The sequence below is a fragment of the Triturus cristatus genome, chromosome 6, assembly GCF_964204655.1.
Source record: "Triturus cristatus chromosome 6, aTriCri1.1, whole genome shotgun sequence".
Classification (NCBI taxonomy): domain Eukaryota; kingdom Metazoa; phylum Chordata; class Amphibia; order Caudata; family Salamandridae; genus Triturus; species Triturus cristatus.
Window position 1 is genome coordinate 59563774 of NC_140589.1, and position 21139 is coordinate 59584912.

The 21139-nt window shown below is 48.4% G+C and overlaps 1 protein-coding gene across 1 annotated transcript in view; it reads right to left on the minus strand.

Moving 5' to 3' along the window:
* The window catches only part of DNAH8 (dynein axonemal heavy chain 8), a 13985216-nt gene that overhangs the window by 9161173 nt on the left and 4802904 nt on the right, over positions 1 to 21139 (minus strand). The window contains exon 32 of the mRNA XM_085610239.1: positions 17426 to 17488. Coding sequence (XP_085466365.1) covers positions 17426 to 17488 — 63 coding nt within the window. The remainder of the gene's footprint in view (positions 1 to 17425; positions 17489 to 21139) is intronic.

Below are 21139 nucleotides of genomic sequence, written 5' to 3' on the forward strand. Positions count from 1 at the left end.
CTGCCTGACAAATGTCCTGCAAGGGGACTCCGCGGCCCAGGGCAGTGGTCGCCGCTGTGGCCCGAGTGGAATGGGCCCTCAGCCCTACAGGAGGTTCCTTTTTAGCCAAGGAATAACAGGCCTTGATACACAAAAAGACCCACAGAGAGATGGTTCGCTTGTGCACCACCCGCCCCTTCTTAGCGTCCTCGTAGCCAACAAAGAGTTGGTCGTCCACCCGGAACTGTTTGGTGCGGTCCAAATAGAAGGACAGCGCCCATTTTGGGTCCAGACGATGGAGCCTCTCTTCCTCTTTCGAGGGATGCAGAGGCGGAAAGAAGGTGGGCAGTGTGACAGACTGTCCGATGTGAAAGGCAGTTACCACCTTAGGAAGAAAGGAAGGACGAGTCCTGAGAACAACTTTGTCCGGATGTACTGAAAGGAAAGGAGGCTTAGAAGAAAGAGTCTGGAGCTCACTCACCCTTCTAGCAGAGGTGTTGGCAACCAGGAAAGCAGTCTTAATAGTCAGAAGACGAAGGGGACAATTATGAAGTGGCTCAAAGGGAGCGCACATCAGATAGGTTGATACAAGATTCAAATCCCACTGAGGCATTACGAAAGGGACAGGAGGACACATGTGAGTAATGCCCTTAAAGAATCGAGAAACAACAGGGGATTTGAAAAGAGAAGGCTGATCAGGAAGCCATAATAAGGCAGAAATAGCTGAAAGATATCCCTTGAGGGTGCCCAGAGCAGAGCCCTGCTGGGCCAGGGAAAGAAGAAAGAGGAGAACCTCAGAAAGAGGGGCGGAAAGGGGATCCACAGCCTTTGCTGTGCACCATGCCACAAATTTCCTCCACCTGCAGGCGTATACCGATTTTGTGGAGGGACGCCTGGCTGCCAGAATAACATTACAGACTTCAGGAGGCAAGTCAAATGGCATCAACTGCCGCCACTCAATCTCCACGCATGGAGGTGGAGGCTGGACAGGTTCGGGTGGAGGACCGTCCCCTGCTGCTGCGACAGAAGGTCCTCCTGAAGAGGCAGTCGGATCGGGGGATCGAGCGATAGACTGAGTAGCTCGGGATACCAGTATCTTCGTGCCCAATCCGGAGCCACCAAGATGACTTGGGCCCGGTCGCGCCTGATCTTCTTCAGCACTCTGGGCAGAAGTGGTATAGGCGGAAAGGCGTACAACAGACCGCAACTCCACTCGCGACGAAAAGCATCTCCGAGCGAGTGCCGCCTTGGAAACTCCAACGCGCAGAACTGCTGACATTGCACGTTCTCTTCGGTGGTGAATAGATCTAACCAAGGCACTCCCACTGCCAAAAGAGGCCTTGCACCACGTCCAAGTGTAGACTTCATTCGTGATCCATCATGCACCGGCGGCAGAGTTCGTCCGCTCTGGCGTTCAGAGAGCCCGCCAGATGTTGAACCACCAGGGTGACGCCCTGATGTTCCAGCCAATGCCAGAGGCGCAGAGCCTCCTGACAAAGGGTCCACTACCACATGGCGGTGGTAGTGTCTGTGAACACCTGCACTACACTTCCCCGGACAGAGGGAAGGAATGCCTTCAGTGCAAGCCTGATCGCCCTCAGCTCCAGAAGGTTGATATGGAGCCGGGACTCCGCCGGAGACCAGAGGCCTCTGATCTTCGCCTCTCCCATGTGGCCCCCCCATCCCAGGAGGGACACATCTGTCACTACTACATGCTCCGGTTGGGGTAGGGAGAGGGATCTGCCACTGACCCAATTGCGGTCCGTGAGCCACCACTGCAATTGTCTTCCATTGCCCTCCGAGATCAAGACATGGTCGGACAGGTTGCCCCGATGCTGGGCCCGCTGAAACTTCAGGTCCCAATGCAGAGCCCGCATCCGCCATCTGGCGTGATGCACCAACAGGATGCAGGAGGCCATCAGACCCAGAAGCCGCAGCACCAACCTGATCGAAACCCGGGATAGAGGCCGAAAGATGGGAACCAGAGCCTGACTATCCCGGACCCGCTGTTCCGGAGGATAGACCCGGAACTGCGCCGAGTCCAGAACAGCTCCGATGAAGAGGAGCTTCTGGGAGGGACTCAGATACGACTTCAGCACGTTGATGGAGAACCCCAGCAAATGCAAGAGGTCAGCCGTAGTCTGGAGGTGGGAGACGACTGCTTGGGGCGAGCCCGCCTTCAACAACCAGTCGTCGAGATAGGGGAAGACTGGAACCCCTAATCTGCGCAGGTGAGCTGCGACCACCGCCATCACTTTCGTGAACAGCCGAGGGGCACTGGTAAGGCCAAAGGGGAGCAGGGTAAACTGAAAATGCTCGTGGCCTACCGTGAACCGCAGGTAACGTCGGTGGGCCGGCAGGACAGGGATGTGGAAATAAGCGTCCTGCAAGTCCAACGCTACCATCCAGTCTCCAGGGTCTAGGGCAGTCAGAACCTGAGGTAAGGTGAGCATCTTGAACCTCTCCTTCCGGAGGAAGTCGTTGACGCTCCTGAGGTCCAAGATAGTGTGTAGGCCCCCTTTGCCTTTTTTGGGAACCAGAAAGTGATGGGAATAACAGCCCCGACCTACTTCTGGGGCAGGAACGCGCTCGAATGCCCCATTGGCCAAGAGGGCCGTAACTTCCTCCTGTAGAAGTTTCAAGTAATCCCCCGACATGCGGTGGCATGGCTGGAGGGGTCGTCTCGAAGGGGAGGGAGTAGCCCCTTCGGACGATTTGCAGAACCCACCTGTCCGATGTGTTGGTACGCCAGTGGAGCAGGTGATGGTGAACTCTGCCCCCCACTGGCGAGGAATGGTCCTGAAAGCACAGACTAGGAGGGCTTTGACGCGGATGTTGCCGGGGTAGATGTGGACGGACCGGCTCGTTGTCCCCCTGCTCCGCTGCGGCGGATTCCACCTCCGCGACCACGCTGACGCTGGTTCTGCGGCCTGTGGCTAGACGGATGTGAGGGAGCGCCCCTTCCTTGGCCACGAAAGGGACGAAAAGCGGAAGTCTGCGGGCTCGGGCCGAGAGGCCCAAGGACTTAGCTGTAGCCCTGGAGTCCTTAAAGCGCTCCAGCACACTGTCCGCATTGTCGCCAAAAAGGCGACTGCCATCGAAGGGCATGTCCATGAGGGTGCTCTGGACATCCCCGTTGAAACTCGTGGATCTCAGCCAGGCGTGGCGACGAATCGCCACCGTGGTCGCCATTGCCCTGCCTAGCGGGTCCGTTGTGTCCAGTCCACATTGGATTGCGTGCCGTGCCGCATCCCGCCCCTCGGCAACAGCCTGGGCGAGCCGTGTCCGGGCCTCCTCCGAACACTGGGGCAGCACGTCCTCCACCATATCCCACAGGGAGTGGGTGTAACGGTCCAAAAGGCACCCGTTGATAGACCGCAACCCAAAACTAAGAGACGAGAACAGTTTCTTCCCAAACTGTTCTAACCTTTTGGATTCCCGATCCGGGGGAGCGTACGGAAAGGAGGTCTGGGAGGTAGAGGCCTGGATAACTAGGCTCTCGGGGGTGGGGTGCATCGACAGAAAACTGGGGTCGACAGGTGCAGGGCGGTGGCGCCGGGCCACGTTCCGGTCCACAGGAGGAACTGTGGAGGGCTTGGACCAGGTGCCCTTCAGAACGTCAATCAGTGCCTCATTGAACTGCAGCAGAGGCTGCAAGGAGCTTGCTGACGGTTGAAGCACTTCGGTGAGGAGATTAGTCCTCACGGCCACAGCAGGCAGCTCCAGTTGAAGGGCTTCGGCCGCCTTGCGCAGCACCACAGAGAATGTAGCACCTTCCTCTGAAGCCACGGACGGAGGAGAGATGAAGCCAGTGTCAGGGGAGGTATCAAGACCACTGGCATTCCCCAGTTCGTCTGCTCAGTCCTGTGATAACTGGCCCTGCCGAGCCAGAGGGTCCTCAGACCCCTCCCAGTCTCCGTCATCCGATTCCTGGTACACAGGTGGAAGGATCGGAGCCGGGCGGAAGATGAACCTTTCACCCATCGGCGTCGGATGCGGCGCCAGGCGGAGCCGCTCCGACGCTGGGCCCGGACTGGGACTAAACCGGGGAACGGCGTCGTCCGAAGGCGGCGCCGGGGGTGGCACCGGAGGGGTTGGCGCCGGCGGACGGGTCGTAAGGATGACCTGCGTCGACCGGGATCCAGGCCAGGATCCCGGTTGGGGGCCTGCAGCGTCGGGACCGAAGTCGACGCTAGGCCTCCCAGTCGAGCCTGCGGGGGCCCGAGGGCGCGCCGGCAGGCGTCTACGGCAGAGCTAGGCTCCTCATGGCCACGAGGAAGTCCCTGATCTCCGCCGGAGTCGCGTCCGACCCAGGGACCGGAGGGTATGGAGTCGGACGGGACTCCTGCAGCTCCGACGGAGCAGTGCGGGTGGTGCCACCCGAGCCCTCAGCCGAGTCGCGCGACCGGTGAGGGAAGCCAGAAGAGCGATGTCGCTTCTTCGACTTCTTGCTGTGCTTACCGGATCGCGAAGACTTTGACCCCGACGAGCGGTGATGACTGCGGCTCCACGACCGTTCCCTCGACCTCCTCCTCGACCTTGAGCGGCGCGGAGCCGACTGCCGGAGCTCGAGCAGCTTGCGGGACCGCCTAGCCTTCGAAGTCAAGGCCCAGCAGTCGGGGCACAACTCGGCATCGTGGTCGGCCCCAAGGCAATAGAGGCACCGGCGGTGATGATCCGTAACCGACATCAGTCGGTGACAGGAGTCACAAGCTTTGAAGCCAGGCATCCCTATCGGCACCAGTCGAGGTCGACTGAAAAGGGAACCAAAAGAATTCAAAAAAGTTTAGTCAAAAAGTGACTAAAAGGGTATGCTCTTCCCGGATCGGCGCTTACTGGTGTGGAAAAGAGAAGAACTGACGTCAGCGCACGAGGGCGGCGTCTAAGTACTCCAACGACATCATCCCGGCGATCACGACGCCGACGACGGACATGGAGCCGCAGACGACGCCTAGCGGCGCGCAAGGGTATTGCTGACGAAAAATCTTTCCAGATCCAGCCTGACGCCTGGGGATATTCTAAGGTGAGGAATCTAACTAACGTGTTTCTTTCAGATACATGTTTTTCTGTCTCGTGATGTGAGCACATGATACATTATTTTGGAGTGTCTTTGTTATCGGAACTGAACGTGAACTGGTCTCTGTCATTCCAGCATGTGTGGTTTCAGGGAGACCAGTCAGTGTTTCACAGTTTATGGCGCTAGTTTGAGTGTGTACTTGACTTATGCCTTGCTACACAATTAGCTCAGTCTATGGATATGAATATGCTTGTGCGTCCTTTGCGGTTGCCTCAGCAGTGTTCTGTGATGATGCTACCTTTGCTGCAAGATGCCTACTGTGAGCCACCAATGCCATATGTTCCTTCAACTTCAGGTTTCCTGGCACCTTGCTCCTCTTCTGAGATGTCACTCCTGGCACTGTTGCCTTCGGCCTCTGCTAAATGTGATGGTAATCACCATATTCATACCATGGAGCTTACTCTTCAGTGCCTTTCTTGTTTCTTGATGTGTTGTCTGCAGATATGGGTTTCTTCCTGGGTCCTAATGACACTCTGGAAATGGATGTTGTGAACATTTCAGAGATTCGGTCCAACACTTTGGGTGCCTTACAGACTCTTAAAGTGCCTGATAGGTTTTCATTTTTTAGCAATTTTTGTGATATTTTAATTGAGCATTTTTTATGGCTTTTGCCGTCTGCTTATACTGTTAAAGTGTTATTATGAAACACAAGGCTTTTCACAAGTATTCATTGCCGTTGCTTATTTTTATATGTCATTTCATCCGAGCAAGGTGAGGGTGTTGTGGAGATTACATTTAACCTCCATTTTTGCTTTCCTTTTTAAGTTAGCATCTTTTTCTGACAGTGTTTGTACATGTTTTCCACTAATACAAGGAAGTGCCATGCACACATTTATTTCTGCTAGATATTGTCTCCCAGTAGTCTGCACAATTAGTTCCAGGATCACACAATTAGAAGAACGCAATGCCCTTGTTATATTTTTTGTGCTCTTAGGAGATAACTCTTGCTCTCCAGACTCATTAAATATGCTGTTCTGCACCACTGACACAGTACAAGAAGGATGGTGTTTTATTATTTAAACAGCATCCATGCTGAATTCAGTGAGAGGCACTTCACACCAAAGTCATTATCGAAACTGCTGCCCCGCCGATCCTGACCTTCGGCCTGAGAAGGAAGATAGCCGTGCAAAAGAAGTGTGCATGCCTGCACACTTAAACGCGCCCGCTGAGTGGTAAGGGTGCAATCCATTGATCTTAACATTGGACTGCTCACTTCCCTGCACAGCTCCACCTGATATCTGCTGGCCCTGTAGCTGCCGTTGACCTTCTGGTCAGTGGTTCGAGGCACACCTCCACCCACAGGCTCCCGTGGGGCCTCATCCCTGGTGGTTCAGTGGTAGAGTGTCTCTGCTCTGCTGCTGTTCTGCACTCTGTCTCTCTGCTCTGCCTTCTTTCTTCCTTTTCTCTCTCTTCTGCCATTTTTCACTGTCCTATTTTCACCTTTTTACTCTGCCGTGTTTCCACTTCTGCCTTTTTGCCACTTCCACAGATCCAGCACCTCCATCGTCCCGAGCTCTGTCGCACCATCAACTGCTCCCTCAAGACCCCCACTTTCCCAGAAGATTAGAAACATGCCGAGATCAACCCCCTGTTGAAGAAGCCCTCCTCCGACCTGACAGACCTCAAAAACTTCAGACCCATCTCCCTGCTCCACTTCCCAGCTAAGGCCATTGAGAAAGCCAACAATGCCCAACTTTCTGAGTTCCTCAAAGCCAACCACGTCCTGCACCTCTCCCAATCTGGCTTATGAAGGAAACACAGCATGAAGACTGTCCTCCCTGCCGATACAGATGACATCTGCTCCCTCCTTGACCAGGGCAAAACAGCAGCCCTCATCCTCCTGGACGTCTCGGCCACCTTCAACACTGTCTCTCACCGCACCCTATGCACAAAGCTCCATGATGCTGGTATCCACGACAGAGAACTGGAATGGATCCGCTCCTACCTCATCGGTCGAACGCAGAGGGTCAGACTACCACTGCTTCTCTTAGAGCCCAGAACGATCAGCTGCGGAGTGCCCCAGGGATCCTCCTTGAGCCCCACCCACCCTCTTCAACATCGCAGCCATCATCAGGAACCACGGACTCAACATCATCCTCTACGCCGACGACACCCAGCTGATCTTCTCCCTCACCCAGTAACCCCTTAGTAGCCAGGAGCAATTTCCACAACAGGATGAAGGCTGTCGCCACCTGGATGAGAGACAGCTGCCTCAAGCTCAACTCAGACAAAACCGAAGTCCTCATCCTGAGCCCCATCCTCTCTGCTTGGGATGACTCCTGGTGGCCCGCCACACTAGAAACACCCCCCACACTCACAGACCATGCACACAAACTCTGCATCATACTGGAATCCTCGATCACCATGAACCGCCAGATCAACGCCATCTCTTCATCCTGCTTTCACGCGCGTCACCTGCTTCTAAAGATTTTCAGGTGGATCCCCATCAAGTCCAGAAAGACGGTCACTAACACATTCATCAGCAGCAGACTCGACCACTGCAACACACTCTATGCCTGCGTCACCCAGAAACTCCTAAAGAACATGCAGAACATTCAAAACGCCGCAGCCAGACTATTCCTCAACATACCATAGCCACACCACCGAACACCAGTCAACAAAAGGGTTACCTTCAAGCTTCTCACGCATGTATACATAGACCTCCACGAAGCGGGACCCGCGCACCTCAACCACCGCCTCTCATTCCACGCACCCACCAGACACCTGCGCTCTGCCCAACAGGCCCTGGCTACAGTCCCGACTAAGACCAGGGCCAGAGGAAGATCCTTCTTCTAGTTCACCACCGAGACCTGGACCTGGAACACCCTGCCTTTCCACCTCAGGCAATCACCATTGCTGCCCCAATTCAGTAAGGACCTCAAGACCTGGTTCTTCAACTAAACCACAGTGCCTAGACAAATCAGCAGCCGCCTCACCCTAAGCACCTTGAGACCCTTATGGGTGAGAAGCCACGCTTTACAAGCTTTTGATTGATTGATCGATTAACTGACTGCACACTTAGGCGGAATGCACTGAGGCTGGCTTCCTGACACATAATGCCAACATATGGGGTTAGATCATTCCAACAGGTCTGCCAGAAGGGAAATCCTGCTATGCTCTCACTATTGTAGAGGTATTTGTAATAGATAGGAGTAACAAACAATTTAACAATGTATCTGTAAGAGACATATGTAAATAGAGATTCATTCGCAAAAAAACGGTAGGAGAAACGAGGGTCAAGGGGAAATTTAAAGACCTGCACGGAAAAAATCCCCTAATAGCTGTATATCAAACGACAAGAAATCCGTGGGTCTAGAGAAATAATGCTAAATGCTAATACCTGCAAATCTGAATGCTTAAAGAAAACGAAAAACAGTCCTCATGGAGAGGACGAAGTCCCATCACCCACCGAAGTGGTATGCTTCATCATCTGGGGCCTCCTCTTAACGACGGAGCTACAACTCCTGCGTAGATGAGAGAGGAGGAGCTTGCGGATGTTTTCTTAAACTTAACACCCTAGATGGACCATTCTATACAGAAACTAAAGCTGCCTAACGTGTGGTGGAACAGCATGAAAAGTGCAGTGTGAATGAATAGTGTATTAAAATTAACTATCTAAAGAAAATTAGATTTATTCAGTATCCTTAGATGTCAAGAGATAAAAACATGGTCAACATGTTTCAGCCATTAACGATCATGCTCTGTGATCATGGCTTTCTTCAGGACCAAATGTTACTACTGCAACAAAGAACAGAACAGGGAGAGAAAAATCTCAACCTAGACTAAATTGGAACGATACCACCAACAGAATTACCTACTCATCTAGTAGTAAGTGGAACTGCAGGGGTTCTTATGAGTCACCCGTATTAAATCGGGGATAATCGCCTCCACTCCTGGTGACAACTCAGGGCGTGAGGCAGCGCTCTGGCCGTAGCTACCCCTGTGAGCACCGAAGTACCCAAGTTACCTAGCCCATGGGCTGCGGGTGCATAGGTGTGAACTTGCGTCGGTTTTCGTCGTGGACTTCTATGGATGCCTAAAGGAAAGTTGCTGACAGGCAGTCAGTGAAGAGTGTCCGGTGGATCCCAAGGCTGGGATCAAGAAGAGAGGATACCTACAAGCAGAAGGGACAGAGTCTGGGTCACTAGCCAGTGACCACGTGGAACCAGGAAGGAACCAGGCGATGTCGTGAAGATTGCAGGTGAAGAGGTGAAGCTTGTCGCAGCAGCCACGGGTACCAGGAGACGTCGAGGACGACCAGGACCAGGAGGCAAGCTGTCCCACGAAGGCTCTTGCTGTCGGCGGCGTCGAAGTCGAACTGGGACTCACCAAGCCTTGGCAAGCGGAACCCACGAAGAATGGAGGACTTGCTTCTGGTGCAGACTAGGAAGGTCTGGGGTGCTTCTCTTTTGCAGAGGAGCGGGAGCCAGTCTGGAGGAGCCAAACCAGCGGTGAAGATTCAAAGGTGTGTCGTCGCAAAGGCCGCTAGCCAACGGGCAAGCAACCGGACAGACGCGGCAAGCAGGAAAATGCAGAAGGGCCCCACGCAGGACTCGTGGAGTGTGGGGGGCTGATCTTCGGTGCAGATGGTGCTTGGGGTTGGGGCTTCTCAATCCCCGGTGCACAACTTCGAGGGTACCTCAGAAGCTGCGCTGGAAGATACTCGTCACTTTTCCAAGGTAGCCGGTCCCACGTCTCTCGTCGCCTCCACGGATCTCAGCTCGGCTGTGGATGTGGATCAGGGTCGGAGAAGTCTGGAAGTCGAGGCTCTGGTCGGGCTCTGCAGTCGGTCCCTCGTAGAACTTCAGCAAAGCAAAGGGTAAGTCTCTTGATGGTGCCTGTTTGCACAGGGTAGCCACTCCTTGGCCACAAGGGAGATTCTTCAGTCTTCTTCTTTCGTCGAATGTCGAAGGTCCAGAGTTTCTGTTCAAGTTGCAGGTTCAGGATAATCTAATTTAGCAGGGCCCAACTAGCTACTAATATACTGGGCTAGTGGGCTGGGCTACCTGCAAGGTCCCTCCAATGGGTGGGACCAGGAAGGGGAGTGGCTACACCCCCTTTCCTTTGTCCAATTTTGCGCCAGAGCTGGGGCTGGAGTGCCCCAGCATCGTTTGAACTGGACTATGCATGGAGCACCTTGTGTGCCCCAGGCATGTCTCGTTCCTTTCAGCCCTCCCTGCCCCAATACACTAAAGTCTGTCTGGCGAGGGGCTAGCACCTCCCCAAGCAGGAAACCTATTGTCCAGGCCTCCCTAGCTGGGAGGGCTCCCAGCAGCAGGAGGTCAGACTCGTGTCTGTGGCAGCAGCATCCATTTTGTGATGCTGAGGCTTTGGTGAGAGTTAAACAGCAAAGTAGGATTTTAACATGTCTCTCCCTCTAGAATGGAGGAATAATATCCTCATCACCAGAAATGGTATGGGGGTATTATTCCAAAGTGTTAGACACCTTACACGACATGTTTTGATAAAGCCAAACCATAGTTACCATAACCGTTTAAGATTATAAGGTACTTTAAGAGTATATGGTAGGCTATATCATAGAACAGCTATAAGGACATGGTTCCAAAAGCTGCAGACAGGCTCAGCTCATGCTAGAGCACCATCTCACATGTTACCAAGCACTCTGCCTCCAGGATTGTTAAGGCCTGCCATAGGAGTGGCTGATAGGTACACATGTGTCTATATATAAGGGTAGATATAGGTATACTATATCTAAGCAAGGGGTGATTACACGACCTTGCCCCAGCTGAGTGATCAGCCAGTTGTGTCTGATTGGAAGGCCAGACCAGGGGTGGCATAATACATGCTGCGGCCCCTGGTAGGCCTAGGGTACACCTATGCCCTGGGTACCTAAGGTACACTGTACAGGGGCCAACAAGGTGATCCTATCCAATTGGGTTATGCACCTAAAGTACATAGTATTAATTTAGAGAGAGAACAGCAGGGCTGTGGGTCTGATTAGCAGGCCCACAGCCACATCTAAGTCGAAAACCAGTAAAGCAAAAGCAAAAAGTGGGGGTGAACATAGAAAGCAGACCCTACTCTCCTACACCATAGTGTACAGGTAAGTAACTAGTTTTTTCTCCAGTATTGAATCTTTCATAGATTCACATGCTTTTATCCGAATAGAGAGCAGTACTTATACTTTGTCTCGTTTCCAGGATAGAACCCTTTTTTCTTAGGGCTTTGCTTCTTATTACCAGAATACCATAATGACTTATAATAAAGAAACGTTTGTATGTCTCAGTCCGTATCACATTGGGAACATGATACCTGAAAATACCAACCATGCATAGTAAGACCATCCAATGGAACACATAAGAGGAAAAATGTAACAAGAAATAACATAGCATGTTAGATATGGTCTGAGAAATACCTTAGTGAAACAGGTGCCATAGAACCGCTTGTCCCACCGCTGAATCTGCATTCCACGCTGTGTCCAGACAGTAATGCCTGGTAAACGTGTGCGCATTTGTCCATGTTGCTGCTCTGCAGATGTCCGGGAGCGATACTCCTGAGAACAATGCCGCTGAAGTTGCCATCTTCCTTGCTGAATGAGCACAAACTCTGGATCGCAGAGCTTTTCCGGCTTTCTCATGGCATAAACAAATGGCAGAGGTTATCCATATAGAAATACTAGACCTTGACAGAGCCAAGCCTTTTCTGGGCCCAGCAAAGGCCAAGAACAATTGGTTTGTCTTTCGTTTTGTCGATATAGAATTTGAGGCATCTTTTGATGTCCAGTGTATGCAGAGATTTTTCCGCTGCAGAAGATGGTTTTTTAAAATATGTAGGCAACACAACGGGTTCATTGAGGTGAAAAGCAGAGGGGACTTTGGGAATGAATTTAGGAGTATGACTTTATCTTGTTTGAATTGAAGAAACGGTTCTGCGATCGAGAAAGCCTGGATCTCACTGACCCTCCTGGCTGAAGTGAGGACGGGTAGCAAAGCCACCTTCCAAGAAACAACTGTAATTCAGCTTTGTGAATTGGTTTCAAATGGGGGCTTTATGAGCTGTGTCAGGACTGTGTTGAGCTGCCATGGGATTGACGGATGCTTAAGGGGAGGGAACACTCTAAAGAGCCCTTTCAGAAATTCCTTTATCACCCTCTGAGACCAAAGAGATGGACGATTTGGTGTTCTGCGATATCTTGAGATAGCCGCAAGATGTACTTTGACCGATGCATAGGAGAGTCCTGCCTTGGCTAAGTGTAATAAGTAAGGAAGAATTTGCTCTGGAGAAGAGTGAAAAGGTTGCAGAGCTTGAGTGGAACACCACTGGCAAAATCTCTTCCACTTTGCTGTGTAAGTTTTATTTGCTGAAACTGCTCGAGATTGAGAAAGGATATCTCGGCATTCCTGAGGGATGTTCAAGGAATGATATTTGTGCTCATGAGGTTCCAGGCTGACAAATGCAGTGATGTCAACTGAGGATGAATAACTTGTCCTTCGTTCTTTGAGATTAGATCTTGAATCAAAGGAAACTGCCCTCTGGGAGCCACTGACAGCTGGAGGAGCTCTGAAAATCAGAACTGTCTCGGCCATGCCGGGGCTATTAGAATCAAGTGGCACAGTTCATACCTCATTTTCCATAATACCCTCTGGATCAGAGGGAATGGTGGAAATGCGTACACAAACATTCCTGTCCAGCTGAGGTGTACAGCATTTCCCCAAGATCCTGCTTGAGGGAATCTGCTTGAAAAATGTTTGCATTTCTTGTTGTGGTGATTTGCAAACAGGTCCAGAGAAGGAGTGCCCCATAAGCGAAATATTCTCAAGAGTTGGTCTGAGCTAACTCCCATTTGTGGTAAACACTGGCTGATCTGCTTAGGATGTCTGCCCTTGTGTTGAGAACTCCTGGGACGTGCTGAACCTGCAGAGAGATGTTGTGCAGCAGAAGCCAGTTCCAAATCTCTTGAGCTTGTGCCGATATGGGGCTTTGATTTTGTACCCCCTTGCTTAGCAGATAAAACATTATCGTCGTACTGTCTATCCTGACCAGTACAGGCAAATTGTGGATTCTGGGAAGGAAAGCCTGGAGGCCCAAGAACACCGCCTTTAGCTCTAACAAGTTGATGTGTAGCTGAGCTTCCTGAATGGTCCAATGGCCTTGTATTTTGAGGTCTTGGAGGTGTGCTCCCCATCCTTGCAGTGAGGCGTCTGTCGTCATAACATAACTGGGACATTGAGGTTCAAAGAGCAGACCTTTTTATAAGTTCTCCCTGATCCTCCACCATGACAGTGCTGTCTGTATTTGAGGATTGATGGTGATTCAATTCTCGAAGGACCCTTGGGATTGCACCCACTGCATGTCGAGTAGTTCTTGAAGGGGCCGCATGTGTAGCCGGCAATTGGGAACTAATGGGATGCAGGAAGACATCATCCCCAACAAGGATTTGAAGATTCTCACTGAAGTGGACCTTTTTGTTTGTAATTGTACGTCAGATTTAAAAAAATTTGGGTGCGTTCTTCTGAAGAATACGCTTTTGCTTCCTTCCTCTGGAGCCTGGCCCCTAGGAATTGAAGGGACTGCGATGGAATGAGAGAAGATTTTTCCATATTGATCCGTAGGCTTAGAAATTGGAAGAGATCCATGCAGCATTGTAGGGATTACAGGGTGTCTTGGTATGATGCGCCCTTTATTAGCCAATCGTCCAGATACGAATATATCTGGTGGCCTTGTTGTCTCAAGTGCGCTGCGATCGGAGCCATGTATTTCGTGAAAACCCTTGGCGCGGATCTGAGGCCGAAGGGTAATACTTTGAATTGGTAGTAGCGCCCTGCCACTGCAAATCGTAGATAGTGCCTGTGTTTGATGTGAATCGGAATATGAAAATAGACATCTAAGAGATCTAGAGATGCCATGTAATCTCCTGCGCAGTATCAGGAGGATTTCCGGTAGGGACAGCAAACGGAACGAAATTTTTCTGCTGAATTTGTTCAAGCCTCTCAGGTCCATTACCTGCCTCCATTTGGAAGACTACTTTTTTCGAATCAAGAAAAAATGCGAGTAAAATCCTTTCCCTCGCTGTTGAGGCGGAATATCCTCTATTGCCCCTTTCACAATGAGGCACGGAATTTCTGCCTTGAGGGCTGAGAGATGTTGTTGCTTTCTGCGAACAGGCAGTCAATCCAGGGGTTTTTGTAAGAACTCTATGGTATGACCCTGATGGATAACGTCCAGTACCCATTTCTCTGTTGTTCTGGACAGCCATTGATGATAAAAGCGAGAGAGGTAATGGTGCTGCTGGAGGTATGACGAAGTGGCTGGCACCTTGGCATTGTCACTGGCTCCGATTGGAGTCCCGTGATTTTCCCCTCGCCGCAAGCTTCCTTCTGGGCTGGTAGGAAGTGTTCGAGGAATGAAACTGCTGGTTGCTGGAGAATTGACAGTACCCTTGCTGGTGATAAGGTTGGTACCTGTTAGATTGGAAGGAGGATCTCTGATTATACTGGCCTCTTGATCCTCTTCTACGGAACGACTAGAACCTATATTTATTCTCGATTCTGGGTACCGAGGCTGGAACCGAGGCTGGGTTCTTCATGATCTTTTAACCCTCATCCCAGATATGATTGATCATTGGGATCGTCCTGATAGACTTCCTAGATGATTCCTTGAAGTCATAGAGGAAACAATCCGTTTCCTTCACTGGCAGAGGAAGAGGAAACCTCTTGGATGCTCTTTCCATGAGGTCGTGGAAACCTCCGATGTCTTCCGGCGGGGAGCTTGCCGGGCATGGCGACAGAGTTGGAGAAGTTGGTATGACATATTGATCCCCTTCTTCGCCCACTAGATCATCTTGAAGAAGTTCCCCTTCCTCTGGCTGTTCTTCCCCTTCGCTCTCCACAAAGTCATCCCGAATCGTAATTATTGTAGGGGTGCGCACCTTCTGCACTGGAGGTGGAGGTTGAATCACTGGAGCCTGTGATCTACCTGAGGTGTCGGAGGCAGAAGCATTAGCATCCGGGAAGCGGCAATAATAGTCATTAATCATATATCGTAAATCAGACACTAGCAAGAGAGGCATGGACATCGACTCTTCTCTCATATTACGATTTGTGTCTTCTTCCTCCTCATAATCGTACGATTGCTGGAAAGACTCATATCTCTTGGAGCCGGACACCGGGCGGTCTTTAAAAGAGAGTTCTTCCTGCACTTCCTGGTATTCGTCCTCGTCTGTATCCTGGCTTTTAATTTGCAGCTATGAGGTGCTGTAGGCCATTCCATATGGTCCGTCATCTTCCGACTCTTGCATATCCAGAAGATTTGAGGGGGGTAGCGGCGAGATTTTAGTCCATGTGGTATATTCCGTGTTCTTCTTGTCCGTCGATGGCGGAAACCTCTTTATCGAGATCGTCGTCAGCTATCTTGTCATCAGAGATTTGAAAGTCGCTGTCGACGGAACTCCTGTCGACAAGATCGACGACGGGGAAACCAGGATGGTCGTCGATGAGGTTGTCTTCATACTCGGCATCGACGGTACCGTCGATGATCTATCCGTTGACAGTGTCGTCGACGATCTATCTGTCGATGGGGTCGTCGACGATCCTGGCGTCGACGGTGTAGTCTTCGTAGATGACGTCGACGACACTGACGTCTTCGTGATGGTCGTCGTCAACGATGCGGCCATCCTCAAGGTCGTCGATGTCTTCGTAAGCTTAAGTGCCGGGGACACTCTGGTCTTTTTCGACGGGGCCGACAACACAGCTCTCACCTCTGAGGGCTTCTTTAGAGGTGTATGAGGCAATGAAGAGGAGTGTGACTTAGAGTCATCCTCTGAATCAGTCTCTGAGGTGGCCTGTTTCTGAAGCCACAACAGTAAACAAGCCTCTCTGGCCTTAAGAGCTTTAGCAGAGAAGGTTTGACAATGTTTGCAGTCCTTAGGAACGTGCTTGGGATGAAGGCAATATAAACAATCTTTGTGGGGGTCCTCAGAATATAATCTGTCCTTCCCACAAGATCTGTAAGGTCTGCAAAGCCTCTTTTCAGAGCCTTGAGACATTTTGAGAAAATAGAGGAAAAAGAATACCTCAAATCCAGTTGAAAAAAAACTGTAGCAAGACAGGTCAAAAGTTCACCAGGGAGCAAATTGAGCAAGGCTCAGGGAGACTCCTTCTCACACGACGGCGGTTGGAAATCTGAGGTATGGTGGTTCTGCTGGGGAGTGTGATCTGAGGGCTGGCAGCTGATTGGTAGGCATTTGGACCACATAATAATGATGATAGGCTACCAAACTCTATACTTCCCTATGGTTTTCTATGCAGTTTTTTCTTTTACTGCTATTGTTATTCATTTACTGTGAGACTCCCACCATGATGATGGTGAAGATACAAGCATGTGAATCTATGAAAGATTCAATACTGGAGAATCAAAAATGTATTCTCATATATTTTCTGTGTAACACTTTGGACTTGCAAAAGTTACACATGAAAGGGTTAGATATATTTCCATTAATTCCTTGGGAATCCGAGAGTTTGAGGTTTCCAGTAATAGCTATAACACTGAAAGGTTAGGGGTTTAGATGCGGTACTGTGAGCTAGCCAAACTCCAACATCTACTGATGATATTAGTAGAATCAGTCTCTATATTGTGAAGTTATGTCAACCCAATACAAAGTCTGACTAAATTTGTGGGAAACAAATATATCACTGCACAGCACTGTATCCTTCCTGTACTATATCATCTATAGGCACACATACACCCATCACCTACATTTATAACGCCTGTACTACACATCACATTACCTTTCATCTATAGTACAAATCAGAGGCACATATACATCCAACACATGGATTTACCATGCACACACTGCACAACATCACATCCTTCTTGCATTGTATAACTCACAGGCATACACACACCCAGTACATGCATCTTTCATGCACACAATATACAATACTGCATTATCTGTTAATTGAACCCTTCCCAGGTACACATATAACCAGCACAGATACACCACTCCAGGTCAGTACAACACTTCACAACAACCCGATGCAGGCCAAGGGGTGAGTTAAACACAAAGCAGAGGAACTTTGAATGAGTAGGCTTCATTACAGTAGTATACGTTAAGAAGGACCTGCTGACTCCTACTGATCACTACCACCACCACACTTATCCTGCTTAACTCAGTAGCCTTTCACCACTATGAGAGTAGCACTTTGAAGCCACTCCTGGTCCAACAAGACCACAATAGGTGAGACAGGCCTATGTCATGGCGCACATGCATGATCTATGTTTTTCTATGACAACAAAATCAGCATTACGGAACCAGACATCAGTACAGTTGGGGCACTCAGGACAGTGGTGCATGTCCGATACAATGTGGAGGACCTTTCTGTTCCAACAATTTATATTAGTTTTCCTTACCTGGAATATCTGTAACCTTGTGCTGGCTTCTTGCGGTGGAATATTTGGAACCATCGGTCCTTCCTACATAAAAGATAACATAGCAAAAAATGTTTGTAGCAAAACATTCGAATTTTGAGTAATCCAATTTTGTTCTTTTCATTTCAAAATGTTTTTTTACTGGAACTAATAAACATAATTTATCAAGACACTACTTACACAAGAATACAATGACAGGCAGAACATACTGAAAACTATTTTATTGAATATCAATCACTAAGGCAAAAGGTATAAGATTCAGTGCTTAGGAACCCCTAAAGTCTAATCTCATATGTATAATATCATGGTTATAAATTAAACTTTCAGATTTTTGTACAGCTATTTTTTAAATTCAAGCAATAGTAATATGCATAATTTTTGCATGGTCTATCATGTTAACCATAATTTGGCTCAATCACTACATGTTGTTTTTCACTGTTGTGATAAAAAAACAATTAACGTTAAAGCAAATTTCAACAGTTTAGCATCATACCACCAATAGCCTTTCTACGGGCAGATTGTGAATGCCTAGCTCACCAAGATTTGTGAGTGGAGACTTTGGACAAGGTATTTACTTATCTCTTGCAGTAAAGTGCATGAAGTGGCAGAAGACAGCACTGGAGCAGTTGTTGCACCAATAAAGGTGAAACTCTAATGATTGTCACTGAAGTAAGGGTTATCATGAAACTCTATGGCCCCCTGCACACGCTAGTGGTACATAGATTTAAGTTAGTACAGTAATGAGTGTAGGAAAGAAAGAAACACTGTTCATCCACTGCTTTGTGTGGTTCCAGGATTTATTGTCCTTGTTGTGCGTTCCTTGGTACAGAGTGTTAGCCTAGCCAACAAGTGTTTCGTCGCTACCGTGAAGTACACAGCAACTTCTTTAGGGCTAAATTCCTATGATTACGGTCCTTATTGTCTGTTGTACTTCCGTCCCAAAGGTAAATAGTAGTAGATGGTCTCAAGGGTAACAGAGAGCAGAACTGCATTTAATTACAGTTTCCTCATGAAGCAGATTCTATATTCTGTGATGCAGATGAGTATTGAGAATATGCAGCTACTAATCATTGTGAGACTCTATTCGTAGGGTTATCACTGTCAGCCAGCTTTTATTGTGTTACCGCTGGTCACCCTATCCGGTGAAGCATCTGGTGAAGTCTCCCGCGTGTGAGAGGGATGGCGTTGTAAGGGTGAAACTCTAATTATTGTCACTGAAGTAAGTGTTATCATGCACTGCATTTACCATCATTCATTGGGACAAACTGCTGGGATGTAAGGCAGTGTGCTCCCATCTTTTTTTTTTATTGGCATTTATCAATTTTGTACATAATCACATGTGCCCCCTATGTTGGTTTTTCCCATATTTTTATTCTTTTAAATGACATCAAATAGCTGTATATGAAGTAGGTTTTTTCTTATTCTCTTTTTAATCAAATTTATTTATTATAGTCTGTTAAAAAGTATTAAGTATATAAACGGCATCTCTCCGGGTATTAGTATAAAATTGTTAGTTTACTTACAAGATAACCAGATTTTTGTAAATTGCTCTCGGATTTATGATTTTTTGTGCACCACGTAGCACTTTGAAAAATGCAAAAAAGTGCATTTTTCAAAAAAATCGCAAATTACCACCAACTTGAAGTTGGTGGTAATTTGCGATTTCTTAAGGCAAAATAGCACAACTTGGGTGCTTTTTACATCGCATTTAAGGAATCGCAATTTGCGATTCCTTAAATGCTTTCGCAAAATAAGGAATCGCACATTTTGCGATACCCGATTTTGCGAGGGCCTTTTGGGATTGTAAATCCCAAAAGGCTTTTTCCCGTTCGCAAACGGGCCGATTCTGAGAATCGGCCCGTTTGTGAACAGGAAACGGGCTTCATACATATGCCCCTGAAACCCTTAGCATTTGCTTCTTAATAACGTTTTTTTTGCCAAATTTTGAACGCTTATGTTTTATGTTGGTAAGAACCCGTGATGGTATTAATACCTGTTCAAATGATGAATGTAATCAGTATCCGAGGCATCTGTATTAGATACGGGTTCTTGCCAAGTATGTACAGTCAAGTTTGCTTACACTTTAGTAACGGGACACTGTTCAATTTGTTTAATTTGCTTAGTTTGCACTTCAATCGTCTTCGTTGGATGGTATCAGCGACGAAAACCATGACCCGCTTCACTGGTGCATGTAATTAGTAACGGGACCCTGCTCAGCTTGCACATTAATCTTCCCAGTTGGTTCGAACCTGTTACGATAACCGAGACCCACATAGTACCGGTGGCTTTCGAACTTCATGCTTTTTTCAACCCTTGTTAGTTTAACTTTCAAATGTAACATCATTTTTAGCTTGTACTGTTTTTAATATTGTTGTGCACCGATTGATTTATATGTATGAAATTATCCCACGAATCTTTGTTTCTTTTATGGTACTTTTACCGAAATAAAGACTTTGATGATGATGACTTGTTAGAATGGTCCTCTCTATTTAGATTTTCAGCCAGGTTGGGACTCAGCCCTACGTTCATTAAACAAAATCAAGTTCTATGCCCTGTGCTGACAGCTAGATTACGACTAAATGGACAAACCTCCCCCTGTTCCAGATCATGAGAGGACTAAGATAGGGTTGCCCCCTCTGATCCCTACTCTTTTCTATTGCGATGGAACCACTTGCAGCCAGGATTAGACAACACCATGCGGCTAGAGGTTTAGGGTTCTCCTCGAGAAGTCTGATAACATTGTTCTATGCGGACAACCTAACCCTTTACATAAACAACCCGTGTGACAATCTACACCCAGTACTTCGCGAGATCCTACAATTTGGGGGGCTATCCGAAGTTCATATAAATTGGGCTAAGTCAGTGCTGTTTCCCCTCACAGAGACCACAACACTGTTTAGTATAGAATTCCCTCTGAAATGGGCAGAAGGGCCGGTGCGTTACCTAAGGATTTGGTTAAGCTGTAACATACAGGAAATTTAGAGTATGAATTATGGACAGGCGGTGGAATGGCTGGAGGGGAAGATAGGAATATGGTCCCTGGCACCCTTGAAATTGCGATTCTCTAATTGAGAATCGTAAATTGAGAATGTCTTCCCATTCATTCCTATGGGCCGTTAGGCCCATAGGAATGAATGGGGAGGTATTCCTTAATTACGAATCACAATTTGCGATTTGTAATTAAGGAATATGTAGGATTCGCAAAATGATTTGCAAATCCTACATACATAGCGTTTTGCGATTCTCAAATAGCGATTTTCTAAAAATCGCTATTTGAGAATCGCAAATGAATCCTTTGATACATATGCCCCTTAGTCTTCTGTTGATATAGTAAAAAATATTAAAAACACATTTTATATTTACTTGTAAACAAGGCTGAAAACTATTACTTTCATTTTTAAGATTACTGCCCTGCAAGGCAAATGTGCTTTGGGGGAATTAGTCATGTGCGCTGCTCGCAGCGATATAATAAAAAGTATTAAAAACACATTTTATATTTACTTGTAAACGGGACTGGAAGCTATTGCATTTTTAAGATTACTGCCCTACAAGGCAAATGTGCTTTAAGGAAAATTAGTCGTGTACGCTGCTCACAGGATTAGGCTGGGGGGGATTCAACGCCCTTCTTTTAATTGCCTATGCATTTCCCAAATATTTCGCAGTTGCGCACACAAATAGTGGTCTTGCGTGTGACTT